The sequence below is a fragment of the Podarcis gaigeae genome (assembly GCF_964106915.1).
Source record: "Podarcis gaigeae genome assembly, chromosome: 1".
In the NCBI taxonomy this organism is placed as follows: Eukaryota; Metazoa; Chordata; class Lepidosauria; order Squamata; family Lacertidae; genus Podarcis; species Podarcis gaigeae.
This window is the reverse complement of record NC_139678.1, coordinates 87,985,963-88,008,460: the sequence shown is the minus strand read 5'-3', so window position 1 is coordinate 88,008,460 and position 22,498 is coordinate 87,985,963. Positions and strand designations below refer to the sequence as shown.

Genomic DNA, 22,498 nt, shown 5'->3' with positions numbered 1-22,498 from the left:
CACTGGGTGCATTTTACTGAGTGAAAGTTTGGGGATGTTAAAGAGAAGCAGGATGCCCTTATTACAGGAAGAGCTGTGTACTCCCTGCATAAACTGAGAGGGATCTGCCTGGGAAATGCAGGGCACATTGTCTCAGGATCCCGGGTTTTGGTATTTACTTGAGTGCCCAGGAATTCCCCGTTTGGGGACTGTAAGAATGGAAAAGAAGCTATGGTGGTAACTGGATAGTTACAATGCAACTGGCCAACCTTACAAGGCTGTTGTTGCACAGCAGTTGTGCAAGGAAGGCCATAAGCAGTTTCTCCTGGCCTCTCCCCCTTCGGTTACTCATCCTAGGTGATACCCAGCTTTACACACTGCCCTAGAGGGTAAATCCTGCTGATTTCAGGATTGGCCGTCTCCCCTGTTTAAGACTGTAGCCTTTGCTATTTCTAAACTGCATTTTCTCTTGCTTTGTGGGCCTAGGCTCAGTCAGCACAGATTTTAGTGAAAGCCAAATAATGTAAATTCCTTAAGTACCAAGCAAGCCTCAGAAGAAGATAGATCCCTTAGTCACTTGGCTGGCAAGATCTTTCTAATCTCATCCTTCTTAAAAGACAGTGGCTGGGGGAGAGTGAACTGCTTTGCATAAACGGGTTTGCTTCTCAGAGCTATTACTCATGCCACCCACACAAACCCCAAAGATTACAGATGTCCCCTAGATTAAGCTGGTTACTATTTTGAGTCGAGAGAGTGAACAAGCTAAGCAAGAGCTCAGGGGAATTTTTAAGTGTTGTCTTGAAACACAAGGAATGGTGTGAAGAGGAGGCAGAAGGGTGCGGGGGAACGGAAGAGGCGCAGCAACCACCCACTCAGAAAATAACAGCTTCCACTTCTCTCACACTTATGCCTTCTGAGGATCGCAAAGTGCTTAGCAAACAGAAATGAAGGCAGCCTTTAGGGAAAAGGCACTAACATAACACAAGGAGTGGGGAGGGAACTACGTTTCCCATGATGCACTAGGGTGACAGGCTTGGCACATCTGAAGGAGGAAAACATCAAGGATTTAGTTAGTTAGTTAGTTAGTTAGTTAGTTAGTTAGTTAGTTTGTGGGACGCAGGTGGCGCTGTGGGTTAAAGCCTCAGCACCTAGGACTTACCGATTGAAAGGTCGGCGGTTCGAATCCCTGCAGCGGGGTGCGCTCCCGCTGCTCGGTCCCAGCGCCTGCCAACCTAGCAGTTCGAAAGCACCTCCGGGTGCAAGTAGATAAATAGGGACCGCTTACCAGCGGGAAGGTAAACGGCGTTTCCGTGTGCAGCTCTGGCTCGCCAGATGCAGCTTTGTCACGCTGGCCACGTGACCCGGAAGTGTCTCCGGACAGCGCTGGCCCCTGGCCTCTTGAGTGAGATGGGCGCACAACCCCAGAGTCTGTCAAGACTGGCCCGTACGGGCAGGGGTACCTTTACCTTTACCTTTTAGTTAGTTTGTAGTAGTAGTAGTAGTAGTAGTAGTAATAGTAGTATTTCGGTTTTGCTTTTGAAACAGGAAACCCCTAATTCCCAACATTACATCTTTCTATTCATGTCCACTCACTTGTGCTCTCAACTTTGCATCAGCAAATCATCTGCCATCCTTCCATCCCACACTGTTGAATGTGGCTGTTGGATGTTTTCTAAGCAAGGAGCTAGCTGGATATATAGCACAAAGCAAGAGTGCATCATGATCGGTTGAGATGTCATAATAATAGCAGTGGCAGATTGCACAGGGCTTTAAACTGTTTTGAATACTGTGCTTTAGTGTTGTATCCTGCCCTGGGACCTTAGTGTGCAGGAAAGGAAAATAATAATAATAACGATGATGATGATGATGATGATGATGTAGTAAAGGTAAAGGACCCCTGACAGTTAAGTCCAGTCACAGGCAACTCTGGGGTTGCGGCACTCATCTCACTTTACTGGCCAAGAGAGCCAGCGTTTGTCCGCAGACAGTTTTTCCGGGTCATGTGGCCAGCATGACTAAGCCGCTTCTGGCGAACCAGAGCAGCGCACAGAAACAGTGTTTACCTTCCTGCTGGAAGGTACTTGCAGTTTGATGTGCTTTCGAAGTGCTAGGTTGGCAGGAGCAGGGACCAAGCAAAGGGAGCTCACCCCGTCGCAGGGATTCGAACCGCCAACCTTCTGATCAGCAAGCTCAAGGTGCTCAGTGGTTTAGACCACAGCACCATCCATGTCTAATAATAATAATAATAATAATAATAATAATAATAATAATAATGGAATAATAGAATCATAAGAGTTGGAAAGGGACCAAGGGTCATCTAGTCTAAGCCCCTGCAATGCAGGAATCTTAACTAAAGCATTCATGACAGATGGCCAGCCAACCTCCGCTTAATAACCTCCAAGGAAGGAGAGTCCACCACCTCTGGTGGAAGTCTGTTCCACTGCTGAACAGCTCTTACTGTCAGAAAGTTTTTCCAAATGCTTAGTTGGAATCTCCATTGCCTCGAGTGCTACCCTCTAGAGCAAGCTTCCTCAACCTTGGCCCTCCAGATGTTTTTGGCCTACAATTCCCATGATTCCTAGCTAGCAGGACCAGTGGTCAGGGATGATGGGAACTGTAGTCTCAAAACATCTGGAGGGTCGAGGCTGAGGAAGCCTGCTCTAGAGCAGGAGAAAACAAGCATGCTTCCTCTTCAGAGCCTTTGTCTTTGATCTCTGAGAATTCTTGGAGAACAGATGAAGTCCCTACAGACTGGAGGCAGGGAAGAAGAAGAAGAAGAAGACTTCAGTTATGGTGAGATCCCATGCTGCAATAGTACATGTGTGATTAAAGGTCCTGGAGCAGTGATGGCCAAACTTGGCCCTCCAGCTGTTTTGGACTACAATTCCCATCATCCCTCACCGCTGGTCCTGTTAGCTAGGGATGGTGGGAGTTGTAGTCCCAAAACAGCTGGAGGGCCAAGTTTGGCCATCACTGTCCTAGAGCATGGTTTGAAGGCACATGACGCAGCAGCCTTTCCAAAGCTAAGCAGTTCTGGATCAGGTCAGTCCCCGAAGGGATGATTGCCTTTGAACCTTGGTTTGGATTCAGACTTATGCCCCATTGATTCAGATGGGTCTGTTCCAGGTATGACTAAAACTGGATCCAGCTCTCTGTGCATTCTACAGATGGGATATAGGTGCAATAAATAACAACTGCCCACGAGGGCAGGATGCAATCCGTTCTGCTTACATGGTCACATAATTACAGGCTCACACATACAATGCTCTCCTGAGGACCATACTGAATTGACTCCCGGGCTGCTGAATGGGAAAGGGAAAGAAACCTAGGCTGCATATACAAACCATATATTTAAAGCATATCACTTTCTCCCAAGATTCCTGGGAACTGTAGCTCTGGAGGGTAAACTACAGCTCCCAGGACTCTGGGTGGGAAAATGTGCTTTTAAGTGTGCTTTAAATGCACGGTGCATCCGCAGCCCTAGTGGCATTGTGCTTGTGAATAACAATGCTGTGAACGCAAAAGCTTCCTGGCACACTGAGTTTGCGGAGATACATTGCACTGTTCAACTCCAGCACTCCCTGCAATATACTACAAACCCTCCCTCCGCACACATCCTTCCCTGTCCTCATGGCAGGCATGTCACTCGTTAGCAAATAAAGTCCAGAGTGGAACGTCTTGGCACCTTTTTTTCGTTGAGATTTATAAGCGTGCAGCATCAACTATACTTGTTTCCTTTCCAACATTGACATTAATGCCTTTTGAAAAGCTCTGGCGGCTTCCGTTGCTCCCCCCCCCCCCCGGATCCACGTCAGCTGCCTTTCCCTAATCAAAGTTCTTCCTCTCATTAAATCTCACAGCTTTGTTTCTGATATTCTCTCCACAATTTGTGCTAAGCTAACAGGTTTATAATTGCCTCCTATGATGCATGGCCCTTCTTCTCCAGGCTTGCTGTAATAGTCACATTGCGCCTGCCACTTTGTAGGCTGCAGGAATCTTAACCATCATTGGCAAATGTCTAATGATATCAGCTTTTTCGGCTTCCAGCCCATTGGAAGTTTTTAGCGGGAGAGACTTTGCTTGCCAAATTGGCGTTTCAAAGAAAATGGGCAGCAGTGAGGCTTGGTGTGCAGTGGGGAAAACTTGACAAAGCCATGCAAGGGAAGAGCAGGAATGGAAAAAGAGAAGCAGGGATGGGCTTTGGCACGGGGGCAGGATTAAAGCACTGTGTGACCTGAGGTTTGATCCAGCAACAGGATCTTCCTTATTTATTTACTTACCTGTGCTTTTTGGATGTTACCCATGAACAAACCTTCTCTGGGCAGTTCATGAATTCAACAAACCATAACAAGTAAACCAGCATTATAAGGTTTTTAAGTAGCATAACTTCTTGCCACTTCAGAGAGCTGGGTTCAAGGGAGCTGAACATTGGCTCAAATACAGTCTCCATTAGCCATCAAGAGAAGAAAGATCTGAGAAGGCCCAAGGATAAGCTTGTGCTACCCACTCATCCAAGGTCTGGGCAAGAGGAAGTGGAGAACAAAGAGTTTTTTCTATGGGTAGAAGGCCCACCAAAGAAAGAAAAGTCTGCAAACCAGCACTGGCCTCCAACGTATGGTAGAATACAGAATTGGTTGGCATTGATTGGGAGGGTCCTTGCAGGCTGGCATTCGACTTGCACCACCTCGGGGCTCTAATCATCACAGCCCAATGTACAGCGCTTATCCCCAGCAAAGCCCCTTGCGTTGTGGTTCCCATGAGCTGGTTGCCATGTGCTTGGGAAGTACTGTGCAAGGGAATGGGACAACCCACTTGCTAATCATGTGACTGCATAATGATATCAAGTGACTGACAGGTAGGTTGTTCCTGGCCTACAGGGTTGACGAAAGGCAATGATCTGGCTCACCATGCCAGAAGGATTCTTCACTTCTGTTGTTATGGACAAGGAAAAAGAGCAGGCTTCCCTTAGCAACTGCTCTTGCCATCATATGAAAATAGAGTTGATTTCATTGTTTTTAATATTGTTTTTAATGTTGTAACCTTACGATGAAGGGTGGGTAATGAATGAATGACTGAATGACTGAATGACTGAATGAATGAATGATAGAGGTGGGTGGGCTAGATAGACTGAGCCACGAAGCTCAGTGGGTGAGCCAACGACTCAAACGAATGTGTGTTTCAGGCTCCAGATCCTCCCTACCAGAAGGAACTATATGCCTATATTGGAATGAGTATAGGGAGTTCCATACATATCCTTCCCTAAAACAGATCACATATCCAGAATTCACATTCCCAGCTACTATATCTTCCCTTTGAACTAAGCTCAGGTGAAGCCTGAGAGGGGAAAGCAGAGGCAAATTCAAATAGAGAGATGCCACCTTCAAAATATATGGGCTCAGCATATTTACATTTTACAGGAAGGAGTCCCTATTTCATGCTCCAGAGCCTTCCAGATCTGAAGGAGGTTTTGATAGTCTTGCCCTCTCAACACAATAAGTAGCAACAAGGGGACATAACTATAGAAGGAGAGTTTATGCACTGCTGCCTTTGCAATCTTGCCACTCACTGAAGTGAAAGAAGCTTTTTCTTCTTAATTTTTTCTCTTTCTCTGATGACCTGCTTGGTTCCCCTCCAGGTAGGATTCAGACCTATTGAACACGGAGGTTCACCTGTCAAAGCATCTCAATTTCTTTTCTGTCCAAGCTAAGCCATGCTTTGTGAACAGATGTTGTGAACCGAAACAAGAAAGTAGTCAAGAGGCCTATCACTCCTATGTACTTGGGTACGTGTTTATGAACCACCCTTGCTCCTGAATCTTAGTTCCCAAACAGAGAAAATCCACAATATCTCAGCAGAAATGAATCAAGTCTCTGATACCTGGATCTGGCTGGAGGAGGTGTTGCATGCTAAGTGGGCACAGGATACTGACTGACAGAGGGGAAAGTGACAGAGCAAAGGGAGAGGGAAATGCAACAAGGCGCATGGCTGGCTGGCACGCTGAGCAAGAGCACTCTGCACTGCAACATTTTATTGTAGGTCCCACATGCAGAGGGGGATCCAATGGCGTAGCGTGGGGGGTGCAGGGGGCCCGGGCGCAACATCTGGGGGTTAGGGTTAGGGGGCGCAAATCCACGGGTTAGGGGGCGCAAATTACTTGCCTTGCCCCGGGTGCTGACAACCCACGCTACGCCACTGGGGGGATCTGAAGTTGAGAGAATAATGGCATACTTAAGGACATCTCATCAGTTTGTGGCTCAGGCAAGATGTAAACCAGGGACCTTGAGGCTCACTACGTACCCACTCAGGGAAAGGAAGGAACCACAAGGTTCCCAGATTTTTTTCAATGAATCCAGGGACACATTTCAACTTCAATGGATTTTGTATGGGGACTGATTTGTAAATCTGGGGACTGTCCCTGGGAAACGGGGACATCTGGTAACCTTACACAAAGCAGCATTATGGAGTTGCTTTCACTTAAAGGGAAGCCCAAATGTTTCTTTATCTCTACTCCCTTTGCCCAACATGAGTTTTAACAGAAACCATGGGCTTATACATAAAAGCCACCATCACACACAGATCTTAAGATACAAGCAAGCCAGCTGCTTGGAGGCTGCCGTGTTTCGAACTGCCATAAAACTGAAATCTGAAAATCCTTGCAGCCTTTTTGGCTTGCTTTAGTCGTGAGATTATATATATATATATTTTAAAAAAATATTGCAAAGACAGATGAGAAAGACACACAGGGAGAAATCTTATTTAGGCTTGTTTGTAAAGAAAATCTAAATAGGATTTGCATCTCTTTATGGGACTTGACAGTGTATTGTATGCAGAAACAGTTCCTGCCTGAAACTTTGCATTTCCAATCAATAATGCTTTTTTTTTTTTACACATTCTTCAATATGCTTCCTGTCCTTCCTTATTATTTCTTAATTGGGCAGAGGATGGGGAAGCAGATATGTTCATTCTCAGTATTCAGATTCTGATGAAGATTATTGCCTGATAAAGGCAGATGTGGAACTCAAAAGGCTGCATATGTCTTTGCCAAGAGAGGCTGGTTCAATGAATCTATTCATCTCTCTTGTCGTGAAAACTGGAAAGAAGCAATTGGGCAGCCAATACATTATATTTATGGTATAAATAACCTCTGGCAAGGATATTTTGGTGTTACCTTAATTTCTTATAAATCTCATGGGTGACAGCCTTCTTCGGTGTGTTTGTTATTATGGGCATTCAGGTTTGTTGCTGTTTCTTCTTCTTTTTTTAAAAAAAGAAACAACCTTTCTGCCTTTTGTATTGTGTAGACCTTACCTGCAGAATATTCTATAAACCTAAGAAACTCTGAGTATATGTTCATATTAACATATAGGCATTATATATTAAATCAAAGCATAATCACTAACACAAATATAATCTGACTTGGCAATAAAGTTCTGGGAGAAAATTAAAGTTCGGCTAGTGAAAATGTTGGGTTATGAATTTCCATTGCATCCACTTACAATTCTATTAAATTATTTGGAAAGGCCAATAAAGAAAGAACATAAGGAAATGATTTCATATTTGCTAGCAGCTACCAGAATTTTATATGCTGGCAAATGGAGGTGGGCAATAGTCCCAAACAGTTAAAGAATGGCATGATAAAATATGGGACTATAATGATAATGATAATGATAATGATAATGATAATGATAATGATAATAATAATAATAATAATAATAATAATAATAATAATAATAATTTATTTATTTATACTCCGCCCATCTGGTGACTATGTGGTGATGGCAGAATTAATGCATTACCCAAGATTTGAGGGCTATGATTATAGGCTTAACATGTTCATGTTAAGAAGGAACAATTTTTTGGAGTATGGTAGAGTACATGGAATCTGAGTGTTAATTATGGATTTTCAATGTTCTGAGGAGAATGATAATTGGAACTCATCTGTATAACATTTTCTTCTTTCCTGTTGCTGTTATTGCTGTTCCTATCACATATATGATTGCTTGTTGAAGAAAAAAATATATGTCTGATAAATAATAGTAATAATAACAATGCTTCGTGTGCACTGAGATTGACATCAAATACCTTCCTCAAAAGTCCACCTCAGATGCGTGAGGGGTGTGTGTGAAAAAACAGGCATCCTTTGTGGTGGACCTGCAGATGTGGAATCCTCTACTTTCAGAGCTGCATCTGGTTGCTATGCCACATTGATTTCAGGAGACTCTGAAAACATACCTTCCAGGTGTGAGGTTGTTGTTGTTTGTTTCTCTTGCAGCCTTTGCCAACATATTGCCCTCCAGCTGTTTTGGACTACAACTTCTATCAACCTCAGCCAGCACAGTTGTAATCTAAAACATCTGGAACACACCTAAAAATAATATTAATAAATAGTAAAGGTAAAGGTACCCCTGCCCGTACGGGCCAGTCTTGACAAGACTCTGGGGTTGTGCACCCATCTCACTTAAGAGGCCAGGGGCCAGCGCTCTCCGGAGACACTTCCGGGTCACGTGGCCAGCGTGACAAGCTGCATCTGGCGAGCCAGAGCCACACACGGAAACGCCGTTTACCTTCCCGCTGGTAAGCGGTCCCTATTTATCTACTTGCACCCGGAGGTACTTTCGAACTGCTAGGTTGGCAGGCGCTGGGACCGAGCAGCGGGAGCGCACCCCGCCGCAGGGATTCGAACCGCTGACCTTTCGATCGGCAAGTCCTAGGCACTGAGGCTTTAACCCACAGCGCCACCTGCGTCCCTGATATTATTAAATACATAATAATAAATAAAAAAGCAAGTGTTTGAGGGCCAAACTATGTTATGTTTTTATTATGACGAGCCATTGTGAGATATTTTAAGGTAAGTATGGAGGTGGAGAGCAGCTTTCATTTAGACTGCAGAGCATTTAGACTGCAGACCCTTCTCAAGGGCATGAGGGCTCTGGAAGGGTACTAGAGTCTTCCCGCCTTCTTCCCCAAACCCAGCAAGGACTTACCAACTTTGGGAATGAGGGGGCGGCAGCTCTAAGATACTACCAGAGCCCTCCTGCCTCCTTTCGAAAACCTGGTGCCTCTTACCTGGCAGCAGCTAGAGAGGGTCTCAAATTTTGGCCTTGCACAGGGTCCACCTCCGCTGCATTGGACTTGAACTTAGAGGGGAAACTTTCATTGGTGTCAATGGTGCTCCTTGTGGGATCAAAGCTGGGTGGGTTTCCACCCATGATCGTGGCCAGGAAGGGAGGGAATAAACATCCCTTCCCTGTGCACTTAATGCAAATGGAGGGGGAGCCTTCCATGCCTTATTATTTTAAAATCCAGCAATGTGTGTTTTGACGCTAAGGCTGTAATCATATAATCATATACCCACTTACAAAGGAGAAAGCTCCACTGTACTCAATGGGACTTACTTTTGAGTAGGCAGGCATACAATTGTGCTGCCATTGTCTTAAGGCTTCAGTGCTCTCTAAAGCAGACTGTTTGCTTTAACGCTGATTATAATCTCTACATACACACACACAAAGGCACGCTTCATAGATTCCATCTTTCCTGGACTAGCGCAGAAAGATAAACAGTTTGTGTACCTCTATAAAGATGAATTATGCAGGATACGCAAGGGGAATAGTTGCATGCATCTTCAGAAGAGTGGCTTTCTAAACATATAAAAAAGAAATAAAATTCCACAAGGTGTAATTTGTCTGGCAGAGGAGGAAAAATGTGTATTTAAACAGAGAGGGTTTTTTGTTTGTTTGTTTTGTTTTTAAATCATCTTAAGGCATTTTGCTGAAACCATCAATTACAGAAGTCACCACCAAGGACTGTGTCTCAGTGGTCATTTATCCTCTGGCTAACAGAGTATACTGCAAATCAGCACTCTGGTTCTGTGCAGCGATCAGGTACAAGAGTGACGCTGGCAGGAAAGAGGAACAATGGGGGTTGCTTTACACAGGGTGAGGCCCATTGGCCCAGCAAACTCAGTATTGCAAACACAAACTGGCAGCAGCTCTCCAGGGTTTCACCCTTCCCATTCTTACGTGGAGATGCCGGGGATTGAACCTGGGACCTTAAGCACACATATTAACAATAACCAATGCTCTCTATGGACACCTAAGCATCTAGCCCAAGAACTGCAACAGCGGCCTCAGAAGCTCCCACCAAATTCATTGCATGTTATGTTTGTACCTTTGTTTGTGCCTATCTCCAAAGAGATTCTGACTTGCCCAAACCACAGAAGCTTGTACAAATGTATGCCAGTGTCAGGGCACAGCCATAGGCAGCAGTCAGATGTGACTCAAAGCTAAAGAACATACAAGAACCTGTTTTTTTGGTTTTTGTTTACTCAAATTATCATCTCAAACAGGAACTCTTCCTGTCTAAAAGGACTCAATGGCCAACCAACTGCCACTCAATCCAGAGACTGATAATGTTGAATCGCTCAAAATAATGTTCCAATCACTGTTCTGTGACTCACCACATGGGGACAGCTGCCAAAGAGCCATTTCTAGTTATAGCCCTGGTAGAGACTTACAGCTGGTCAAAACAAATATTGGACAACACAGTACCAGGACATCATAACCAGCAACAAGATCTAGGTAACTACCAGGGCTTTTTTCCCCAGCTGAGCACTTCAGTTTTTCTAGATACTGCAGGTCCAACAATACCATTCTCACTGCTGGACAAAGTGAAGTCACGCAAGATCCCTTCTGTTTCCATTCCTCACTATGAATCTCTCTGCCAAACTCTTTATGTTTTAGATGCTGCATGAGTATGAGCCATCTTCACTACCCTTGTGAGATGCTGAATTTTCCTTATTAGGCCACAAGACATGCTTCATCCAATGCCCTTACAATAGACTCAAGGCTCTACTAAAATGCTGACGACTAAAATGTCTTTTCCTTTCTTCCTTAGGAAACCTTAACATTTACACTCACAGTATAGCAAAGTCAGCTCTGGATTCCACACAGTGATGGAAGAGAAACTACAGCAAATCCTGATTCCAGCCCATTTTTTGGTACAGCCTCACAAACTATGCTAGGAAGTATATGTCATTTCTTACTACACTACATTACTCTTACATTAAATATTAGCAGCAGAATTACCCCCCAAAAGTAAATGCTTATTTCATGAGTTTGTGATGACAGGAGTGCCTGGCGTGCTCTGGTTCATGGGGTCATGAAGAGTCGGACACGACTAAATGACTAAACAACAGCAACAATAGAATTTTTACTACCAAATGCAACATATGCTGTACTAAGGATGGAGTTGGCGCATGGCACTAAGAATCCAGTTAAGATAAAACATTTCCACTCAAGCCAACCTCTGTTCTAGTAAAAGGGCAGGATTGGGACTGCAGCAGAACTAAAGAGATCTTCCAGCAGATTCTGAACCTACCTGGTATAAGTGCATTGCATTCCCCCTCCTGTTCTGCCAAGTTGCTGCAGTGCCTGTGCATTTTATGTGCAGGACTGTAGTTAACCTTTCTCATTTTCTGTTTTTAAAATATACGTATTGTACCGTGACCTTCTTACATTTTTATTTGTTGGAGGGAAAGTATTTTTGTCTTTCCCATAAAGCAGAGCCTGTACTTGTGGATTTCTGCAATTTGGTATTAGCCAATTTGGTATTAGCCAAGCTGATCTTTGAGAGCTGCAGTGAGCCACAGGTTGGATGCTTGGTGTATGAATAACTGGTTGAACCCTGGATGTGTATCAGTGTGCAACTGAGCACAAGCATTCTGGGTGACAGCAGTGTAATCATCAGAGTGATTGCTATGTTGGTGCCTGCATGGTGTCAGGCCAGGGATCAGTTTTATACTACACAAAGCATTCATCACCCCTGCTTGCTATTTTGGATCTATGTCTGCAAATAGCACAGCTAAAGTTCAAATTGCTACTAAACGTATGATGGAAGAGTGTTTTGCAGCTGGTTCATTTACCATTACTGGAAGATATGAAAGATCATCTCATCCACACCTTCTCACCATAGACATGCACACACACACACACACACACACACACGTCTGTTGGAAGGCTGAGCCATCCACTCAAACCATCCACTGGTCAAACCATACAATTGAAGCCACAGTGGTCCACCAGAATTGGAAGCATAAGATAGCCATCTGATGTTCCACAGGCAACTTTTCAGAATGCTACATGTGGAAGCATTATTCTCGGTCTTCCCTTCAACTATAGCATTGTGTGTGTGTTTTTAACAACAACAACATTAGAATCACTATTCTTTCAATAATATTTTATCACTGAACAGGCTTTACCATTCTCAACTTGTTCAGCATTTTGATTGGCCATGGTGAGTCCTTTTGCTGGCTCAAAACTGAGACTCAGAGATAAAGATGCCCAAGTCCAACCTATGAAATATTGTATGAGAATAGAGGCAAATTCAGGGTCTTCATTGTCTGAGTCCAAGGTGCCAGCCTGACTCTACAGAGATAAATCCTATATTCTGACTCTGCATTACAGATACTACCACATCACTTTATTTCATGAAAGCATCTAATGTGGCCTCACAAATACTACACAACCATTCAAGATCAGGGCTACAGGATATCCATGTTAAAACAAGGTTTGTGATACAGCACGGAGTAGCTCCAGCTATTTTAATAATGCTGAAACATGTGCAACTGTGTAGCAGATTGTGGTCAATGAACACAATTTAGTGGAAACATCTGCTCTGAGCATATTACAATCAAACAGGAGCTGCACAATAGCATAGTATGTATGCATGTCCAAAGGCTATGAAAAAGAAACTGCACCCCAAATGTGTCCAGTGTATCTGATTGTGATGGGTGAGCCCTCACACCAAAAATGAAAGTTTAGAAGTTTGGTTGCACAATTTCAGTTGCTCATCATTCCTAATGAATCATTATGTCATCGTGCTTTCTAAATACACTTCCTAGAAAAGTGTGCTGCTGTTTGTTTGTTTTTTTAAAAAAACTAATTGCTTTAAATTGCTTGGCTGTTTGTTTACTTTTGCCTTATTTTGTAATCTTTAAACATCTGCTAGTTGAGCAGTGTTGAAATTCAAACTTTCAGGATGTCCACACATTTTTAGCATTTCAGACGTTAGCCAATCTGAGACAAGCTTGTTTAATTCATTAATTTGACACACTGAGATCTTTCAGCCAGGTATCAAAGATGACATTACTTTCATTATGCACAATATTTTCTAACACATGAAATCACACAAGCTTGGATACAAACTTAGACTTACTTGGAGAGTAGACCCATTCAAATACATAGGACTTCAATTAGTCAAGACTAACTTCCAATTCAACTGATTTCAATGGGTCTACTCTGACCAAATCTGGATCACACTGGGCTTAGAAAGTCTGAAAGATTTCCAAAACACTTGAAATGAAATGCTATATGGGGGAAGCTGTATAGTCCACTTTTCTCCACCAAGTTGCAAACCATCAGTCAAACAAAAGCGATGCCTCTGCTATTTGGAAAGTCAAGCAGCTAAACATAACACCAAATCAGTAGTAGGAAGGCAATAACAGTGTCACTCTGAGCAGTACTTGCCTATGTCCATGTAACTTTGCATGTGGAATGCTATTGACACAGAAAGACAATCCATCTACCGGAACTTAAAACAAGGAATTGCTAGCATCTTCAGGGCTGACCACAAAAGGCAGCTCACAGACCCTCCACAAGTGCATTAAGCTGTATTTCTTTCACTCATCATTTCTTTCACTTCTCCGTTGCATGGAAAAGTAATGCCTGACCTGGCACAAACTACCAGGAATGCAATTAAACTCCACCAGCAGAATATGTGGAGCTTAATATTTCTGGATTTCTTCTTCTTCTTTTTAAACTGTACTTTATGTTTACTACTGCTTATGCATAAAAGGAGGGGGATGGTCCTGGACCCTTGTTGCGATACTTTTTTTTGGAGGAGGGTTGTCTACTCATGTTTGTGATTGGTGTATGCACCTGTGTGCTTTTGGTCCTGGGCCTATTGTGTTGCAGTACTTTCCAGTCCTCTTTCATCAAAAGTTACCAAGTTGGGCCATTGTGCCCACTGACTCCTCCACTCTCTTTTTCTCTCTCTCCAAACTTCACTACAGATACAGATAAATGGAACACCCCAGGTAGCTGTGTGAATGTGTGGAGAGAGGGGGCGTGGAGCCTTTCCAGCTTGGGTGGAGAATCAGTGTGGAGATGGGTGGGGGGTGGAGAGGCGGGGGAAGTGCTATTTTGGAGGTGTAGGAAAGTCTGGCTTTGTAGGAAGTCTCTCTCAGGTGAATGTAAACATATATGTGCATAAACACACACACTCACCTGCTCTGGGCCCTGAAAGCAGATCCTGCAGAGTGGGGTCCTCATGCCACTGTCCAAACTGCTCCCCAGGGAATACCGATCTTCCGCTTTCCCTTTGCAGAAGTCCTCGGAGGAGGCGCTGCTCATCATAGACATGGGCTGCTCTCCCTCTCCTCCAGGACTTCCCCACTCCTCTTCTGGAGGGCTCGTTGCCCCCCCTCCCCCTCCTCCTCCTCCACCACCACCCCCGGCAGTCGGCGCTCTCCAAGGTCCCCTTCGCCCTCCATAGAGCGTGGTCAGCGTGTTGTTGTTAGAAGCCTGCAAGCTCAAGGCTTGGTCTCCACTGTTCATGGGAGGGAGAGGCGGCGGCGAGGGCGGAGGGGGCGCGGGGGGTCTCCTCAGGAGGAAGACCTTCAGGTCATTGAACAACATGCGGCAGCGGCACTTGAGGAGACCCTGGTGGCGCAACATCTGTCTGGGGATCAGCAATCCGCAGCAACAGTACCATAAAACGATCGCACTGGTTGGTATTAACATGTGCCTTCCCTTCCAGACAGGCACGGGTGGGAAAAAATGGGGCCGGTAGGGGGCACCCAAGAGCAAGAGGGCTGGATTGGTTAATTTCCGTTTCCTTTTCCCTGCTCCCACCCAAATTCACTGATACATATATAAGAGCTAGCTAAATAACAAAAGTGGAATTTGTAGGAAGATCTTTCGGATATTTCACAGCAACCCCGTTTTAAACACACACACACACACACAACAATCATGAGGTTTCCTTTTAAAAGAACAACCACAAAATATTGATTTCAGGCTCCTCCTTTCCACATCTCCTTTTTTTAAATGAGCAATTCCACAATTCCTTTTTAAAAAGTTAAAATGAAATAGTTATGGAAAGAAGCCTTATCCACTCCAAGTGCTGGGTAGGATAGTTCGGAAAATGTGGTGGAAACTGATAACAATTGGTAACTCCAAAAAAAAAAAGGAGGAAGTGGAAGAGGAATTCAAGTCACCAGAAGGTGTGGAGAAAATAAATATATATGTGTATATAGTTTTTTCCAACAGTATTTGGCATGTCAAGTATTTCTCCTTATTACTATTTTTATTTAGTTGGAACGTTTTAAAAATGTGTCTCTGACAGAATATCAGCAGAGCAGATCATTAATAAAATGCAAAATTAGTTCTTGTTTCTAACATCATAATCATTATTAATAGTAATATCAAAACTGATTTCATTGAAAAAAGATGCACACATTTCTTGGGGAAGAGGGGAAAACACACCCTCGATGTGAAATCCTCACTGATTACTTGAAATGTTACTTTATTAAAATATTCTCAATAGAAAATTTGAAAGTCCTGAAAGGAGGTGAGTATTAAATGAGGTTAATTTTTTATATACCCAAATTCACTGGATTTTGTTTTCACTCCCCGTTCCAGGAACTATCTGGACCACACTCACGCATACACACATTATTATTATTATTATTATTATTATTATTATTATTATTATTAGGATTGAGGAGGGGACGTGGATCTTAGTAATTCCTCAAATGGTTTTCCCTCCTAGACTTTGGGGAGCTAAACAAATCCGTAGAAAACGGTTCTATCCTTTTCGCACGAAATTGACCAAGAGAACGTGGATCTTACATTGTCACGTTTCCTTTCCCCTTTCACAAAATAGGGACGTCATCAAACGCATTGACAGCCTGTACAGACCATTGTGGCTGACGCGGAGGAAAAGGTGCGTTCAGCAGATGCAGGGATCTCCTTTTGATGCATAAGGCTCCTTCTTTTCCGCCGCTACAACCGTCTCCAGTTTCATCTTCCTCTTCCCCTGTCCTCCTCCTCCTCCTCCTCCTCCTCTTTCTCTGACTGTTGTTTTCGCTCAATGGCATTGACGCTCAACCATTGCAAGTCTTTAAAATAAAAAGAGGTGGGGGACCCCACACGTAGATAGTATCCTCGGCTTTGGGTAGGGGGGAAAAATGAAAGCAAGCTTGTTAGGAATACGATGTGCCAGATCGAGAAGGGGGAAAAGGCGAAGAGTGGGGGTATTTTGCTTGAAGCTCCTCGCGTCTGGGCAGCGATCAGCTTCTCCCTTTCACCAGCCTCCCCTCAGCTCTCTCCCATCCGGCTTTCAGTGATGATGTGGCTGTTGCTACCTCCTTGGGATGCAATGGGAAAGGAGGATAGTTTTGCAGTGCAAATGGGGATGTTGAGGAAGGGCGGGAGCGAGGAAGGATGGGTGGAACGTGATTCTCTCTCCTCCTCCTCCTCCTCCTGCTGCTGCTCAGCCCTTAAATAAATAAAGCCAAGACAGAAAAGCGGCGGCGGAGGGGAAAGAGCGAGCGAGCGGGAGAGGGAGGATAAATTCAGGTTGTTGCCCAGCCTTGCTTCTCTCCGCCTCCAGGGCCGGCAGTCGCTGTCAATAAACCGTTTGGGGTGGGGGAAGGAAAGGTCTTGCTTAGCATAGAAAATATGCCAGGGAAGCTGGCGGAAGCAGCGGCGGAGGGGGGGCTGGTCAGAGCTGCTGCAGTTTCAGCACCAAAAGGCTCTGGACAGCTCCCTTGCCCAGCTTGGCGCGCTAGTGGGGAACTGACGCAACTAGCAGAGGGATCCGAAGAGTAAGGGGGGTGGGGGAGAGAGAGAGAGAGAGAGAGAGAGAGAGAGAGAGAGAGAGAGAGAGAGAGAGAGCTCGTGTGAGAGAGGGGGCGGGGGGAACGACTAAGTGCTACGGAACTGTGAGCCGCCTTGTGTTAGCTTCCACCCTCCCCAGCAATAAATTAGGTCCTGCGAGTATTATGTTGATATGGTGAGGCTACTGTTTCCTTTGCTGCCTGCCTGTTCGTCTGCTCCGTCTGTGTGTGTGTGTGTGTGTGTGTGTGTGTGTGTGTGTGTGTGAAAAAGAGACGGTGTCTGTGGGTAAGCTGTAAAAGCGTGTGTCCCTGTATGTTTGTGCGTGGGAATTGCCTGCCTTCCACTTTTCCGCGTGAACGTGGAAGGGTGATCACTGTGCGCGTCTCGTGGGAAGGCAAAGGTAGCTCCTATTCCGCACGCCGTATCTATGCATCTGCGAGTATGCCATACATCTCTAAGAACGATCTCTACGTGGTTGTCTGTGTACAGAGGAGTGTGTGTCTGTGGCGCTGCTTCTCTGTTTTCTGGAAGCTGTGCTTTACGTGCCTGCACCTGTGAGTATTAGGAACACATTTTCTTTGTGTGTGTCGTTGGAATGTTGTGAGAGTAGGAACTGATCTCTCACCTGCACAGCTATTTTATGTATATAAGGTCTAGTATCCTTTTTATCAGCTTTGAGGGAGAGGGGGTTGTTTTATTAGTTTATCTGCTTAACAAAGTGCAGTCATAAAGTGCAGATATCTGAAGGACTGCAACTCAATTTGAGCCAGGGTCTTTGGGAAACTAGTGTGGGTGCCTTAAATGAGGAAGCTATGCTTCTATATATCTGTTTTTATTTGTGTGTGTTAAAGTGGAGAACGCGTGTTTTATTTCTCTGCATAATATGAGGACTTTCACCCCGTCCCATCAGAATACTTATATTATTAACAGCACACTTGTGACACTGCACATGTGACTTGATGACCCCTGTTCTGGCATAATTTTGATCGTGTTTCTCATGAAACTTAACACACACAATAGCAGAGCCTCCAAGAACAACAGCCACTGATCAACTTCAGGAATACTCCCCCCCCCCACAGGAAATACCGTATTTTTCGCTCTATAACACGCACCTGACCATAACACGCACATCGTTTTTAGAGGAGGAAAACAAGGGAAAAAACATTCTGAATGAAACAGTGGATGTATCATTTTTGTGCTTCATGCTGTGGCCACAGACATGTGATCTGATGGTGAATTTGGGGTGACCCAATGCAAAAATACTGAGAATCCTTGTGGATCCATGCTTTGTAACCACGTTTTTGCACCATTGCAGCCCCAGGCAACAGTGGGTGCGTTATTTTTTTGGTGCAGGCTGTAGCCATGGACATGCTAAGTGATCTGATGGGACGCAGGTGGCGCTGTGGGTTAAAGCCTCAGCGCCTAGGACTTGCCGATCGAAAGGTCGGCGGTTCGAATCCCTGCGGCGGGGTGCGCTCCCGCTGCTCGGTCCCAGCGCCTGCCAACCTAGCAGTTCGAAAGCACCTCTGGGTGCAAGTAGATAAATAGGGACCGCTTACCAGCGGGAAGGTAAACGCCGTTTCCGTGTGCGGCTCTGGCTCGCCAGAGCAGCGATGTCACGCTGGCCACGTGACCCGGAAGTGTCCCTGGACAGCGCTGGCCCCTGGCCTCTTGAGTGAGATGGGCGCACAACCCCAGAGTCTGTCAAGACTGGCCCGTACGGGCAGGGGTACCTTTACCTTTACCTTTTAATGCAAAGATCCTGAGAATCCCTGTGGATCCATGCTTTGTAACCACATTTTTGCACCTTTGCAGCCCCAGGCAACAGTGGGTGTGTTATTTTTTTGGTGCAGGCTGTAGCCATGGACATGCTAAGTGATCTGATGGTGAATTTGGGGTGACCCAATGCAAAGATCCTGAGAATCCCTGTAGATCCATGCTTTGTAACCACATTTTTGCACCTTTGCAGCCCCAGGCAACAGTGGGTGCGTGATTTTTTTGGTGCAGGCTGTAGCCATGGACATGGACATGTTATGTGATCTGATGGGGTGACCCAATGCAAAGATCCTGAGGATCCATGTGGATCTATGCTTTGTAACCACATTTTAAGTGGGGAGTGAAGGAAAAACAAAGAAGGGACATGAGAGGGATGTGCAGAGAAGCAGCTGGCTAAGAATGCAGGAGAGGGATTTAACGGGAGGGAGGAAAGAAAGGCAAAAGTTTCCCCCCACCCAAGCCAGCCAGCCATCTCTCTCTCTCTCTCTCTCCTGCATGTTTTCAGCAGCACTCTGCTTGCCTGGAGGGGAGGGGCTTTCCCTGCTCTTTGTTCCATTTCAGCAAACACAGCAACGAAACAGAGGATGGTGGGCAGTAAGACCCTGAGGCAGAATGCAGGAAAGCAGCCACTTCCTCTTTTCAGGTTTCCCTTCTCCGTGAAGTGCGATTTGATTTTTGCCTGATTTTTCGGCTCCAGGGACCACACATTCGCTCTATAACACGCACAGACATTTCCCCTCCCTTTTTAGGAGAAAAAATCTGCGTGTTATAGAGGGGAAAATACGGTATTAGCTCACTTCACACATGAAGGGTTTCAGGCCACTTAGAATGAGAGGATTTAAACAAATATATTACATGTTTTGGCACATCAAGTGATCCATTCTACTGCTTGAGTTTAGTTGTTACTTTCAACAGGCTTCACAGATATCAGAAATGATGGGTTGTAATTTTAGGGCAAAGTCAGTACGGTCAGTAAACGGAGTTGTGGGTTGATGTGCCAAGGCTTGGTGGGCCAAATCAGACTTGCAGGCTGCTAGTTCACCACCTGTTCTAGAAGATGTGTAATCCTGCATGCAGTTCAGAAGATTTCAAAGAGGGTAGTGGGTAATTTGGTTCTTCTGAGACACCCCCCCCCCCGATTAATTAGCTGCAGAGGATTTGATGGCTTACAGGTATGATTATCTATATTTTCATTAATGTCGGGAGATGCTTTGCTCATTAAGAAATATATTAATTGTGTCCCATTGTGTTGTTCTCTTGAATACATTCCATTATCAGATACCATGGTGGCAGCGTGAATATATGTGAGACAGATCTATCATCTTAGTATGGTACTGATTAAAGTACCATGGCTGCAAAGGATGCATGTGCTATATGTACACTCTACCTTGTTACAAAAGGTACACAAGGTAGCTCACATAAAATCAATATAAAAGAATCAATCAATATAAAAATGCGACCTAAAAAAACAGTAGCAGAAACAAGCCAAGATGCAAAACTAAAAACCAAGTAGGGGAATACACAATAAAATCAAGATTGTAACAAAATCCACTTAAATAAATTCATATTTATCACACACCTAAAAGCAAGCCACGAGGGCGCCATAACCATATTCATTTCTCAGGTATTTATATGCTGTTTCTCAGCCAGCAGTGTACCTTGAAGAGTAACTTCTGCGGTGAAATGTAAGCCTCAGGCATGTTCATATGGAGGGATATGGTTCAGAGATATTCTGGTTGCAAACCATTTAGAGGTTTAAGCCATAACCTTCCAGTGAGCATGGACATGCACTGCCAACCAGTGAAGCCAACAGAGGAATGATGTAATGTGGTATGAAGGGGTAGCTACTGATTGAATCCTGGCAGATGCATTTTGGACTTGCTGAAGTTTCTGGGCTGTTTTCAAGGCTAGCCTTGTGTAAAGTGTACCTGAATGACTGAGGACAAGCCTGATGGAGAACTCCTCTGGCTTTCTGTTTATTAATTTGGCATTTGGATTGTCCTTGGACATTATTTAGCTCTGCCCAGGCAGTTCTGCTAGTCACATGCATACCACAACTGGTTGTAGGTTTGCATTGCAAGATGTGGCCTTGCTTTGCCTCAAACCCTTTTAGGAGGCTAGATCATGGGAAGCCAGAACAAGTCCTCTTCAGCACTGGTGCTTAAGCCTCCAAGGTGGTCCAATGGTCAAACATATCTCTTATTTATTTTTAACACTGTAGAAACTTATTTTGCTAGGACTTCCATTTGACAATTTGACCACTGCTGCTGGTGATAAGTCACTGATGCTTTTAAACTTGAAGTGTGTGTGAGTTAACATGCTATTCTGTATCGGGTTTTATATCAATTATTCCAGAAAAGAGATAAGCAATGCTGCAGATATACACTGATATGCATATGGAAAATCCCACAGAGATTGTTGATATACATGTAAGGCACACTCACAGATACACTAGTGGAGAGACCACTGTTGCAGTCAGTTCCTGCTTGTGGGCTTCTCATGGGCATCTGGTTGGCTACTGTTGGATAAGAATGGTGGGCTATATGGGCCCTTGGCCTGATCCAGCAGGGCTCATCTTATCTGGTGTTGTGGAGTCATTTGAATGCCCCCCTACAGTTCTCTTGTACTTAGGGGTGTCCAGATAACTCCTTGCCTGTATACGCATACCAGTACGTACTTGCCAGCTTCCTTATGTGCTCTTATGGACCCCTGGCCCACATATCACAAAATAAAAATGGTCTCTGTATAAGCGTTGAGAAACCCTCAGCAGTTTAGTTTAGGGCTTGGTCACTTGCTTCTCATCACTCCAAGAAGCAAAAATCCCATCACCAATGAACAATGCAGGTAAAAGTCAAATGTCACTCAGATGTGATACTGGGCGGGGTCGCCCTTTGTGATACAAATAATCAATAGCTTTGGTGAGAAGCAGCATGAAGTGCAGTGGAAGTTTCTTCATTCTTCCCTAATGAAGGGTGGTGGATCCAATTACTCAGCACAGCCAAATGAAAACAGCACGTGCAATTAATTTGCCACAAATAAGTTACACTTCAAACCACTGTAAAGTGTTAAACACTTTATCACTGAGAGCTGATGTGCCATGGAAAATCAAGGTTTTGTCTTTTACAATAGACCAAAAAACCAACCCTACGGAAATATATTAAGGATTCTGTAAGTTGCAGTTCTTGACTGTAAAACAGTCATTTGATTAAAACAAACGAGTATATAAAGGGCTGTCACATGGAGGATGGAACAAGCTTGTTTTCTCCTGCTCTGGAGGGTAGGACCCAAACCAATGGCTTCACGTTACAAGAAATGACATTCCAGCTTAACATCAGAAAGAGCTTCCTGACAGGAAGAGCTGCTGGACTGTGGAATGGACTCGCACAGAAAGTGGTGGCCGAGGCAGACCTTGAGGCCCTGAGCAACACCAAAATTAAATGCTCCCAGCTTCTTGCCTTCCATTCTACATAATAGTTGTGGCGCCCCCTGCAGCACCTCCAAGGCGCCCAGTGAACACCACTGCGTCCAGTGAAACTGAACCAGTCGCACTCCCCTAAATCTGCCTCTGGTGTTGGACTCTCCTTTCTTGGAGGTTTCAAAGTAGAGGTTGGGAGAGGTGACCATCTGTCATGGAGGCTTCAGCTGAGATTCCTGCATTGCAGGAAGTTGGATTAGATGACCCTCAGAATTCCTTCCAACTCTACAGCTCTATGATTCTATGAAGAACAAAGTATTAAGGAAACATCAAAATGACTTTTCTTCTTCCTCTAGGAGACAGCGAAGTGGACAGAACCAAGTCAGATAAAGCAGGACTGGAGAGGAGAAGACTTTCTTATTCTTCTGCA

The 22,498-nt window shown here is 44.6% G+C and overlaps 1 protein-coding gene and 1 long non-coding RNA gene across 3 annotated transcripts in view; both read right to left on the bottom strand.

Annotated features, from left to right (window-relative positions):
- Positions 1–16,780, bottom strand: part of MARCHF4 (membrane associated ring-CH-type finger 4) — a 129,478-nt gene extending 112,698 nt beyond the window's left edge. For both annotated transcript variants that reach the window (XM_083747196.1, XM_083747197.1), the window contains exon 1: positions 14,262–16,780. In XM_083747196.1, coding sequence (XP_083603322.1) covers positions 14,262–14,777 — 516 coding nt within the window. In that variant the 5' untranslated portion in view covers positions 14,778–16,780. The remainder of the gene's footprint in view (positions 1–14,261) is intronic.
- The window catches only part of LOC310825777, a 250,870-nt gene that overhangs the window by 211,485 nt on the left and 16,887 nt on the right, over positions 1–22,498 (bottom strand). The gene's annotated exons all lie outside the window — the stretch shown is intronic.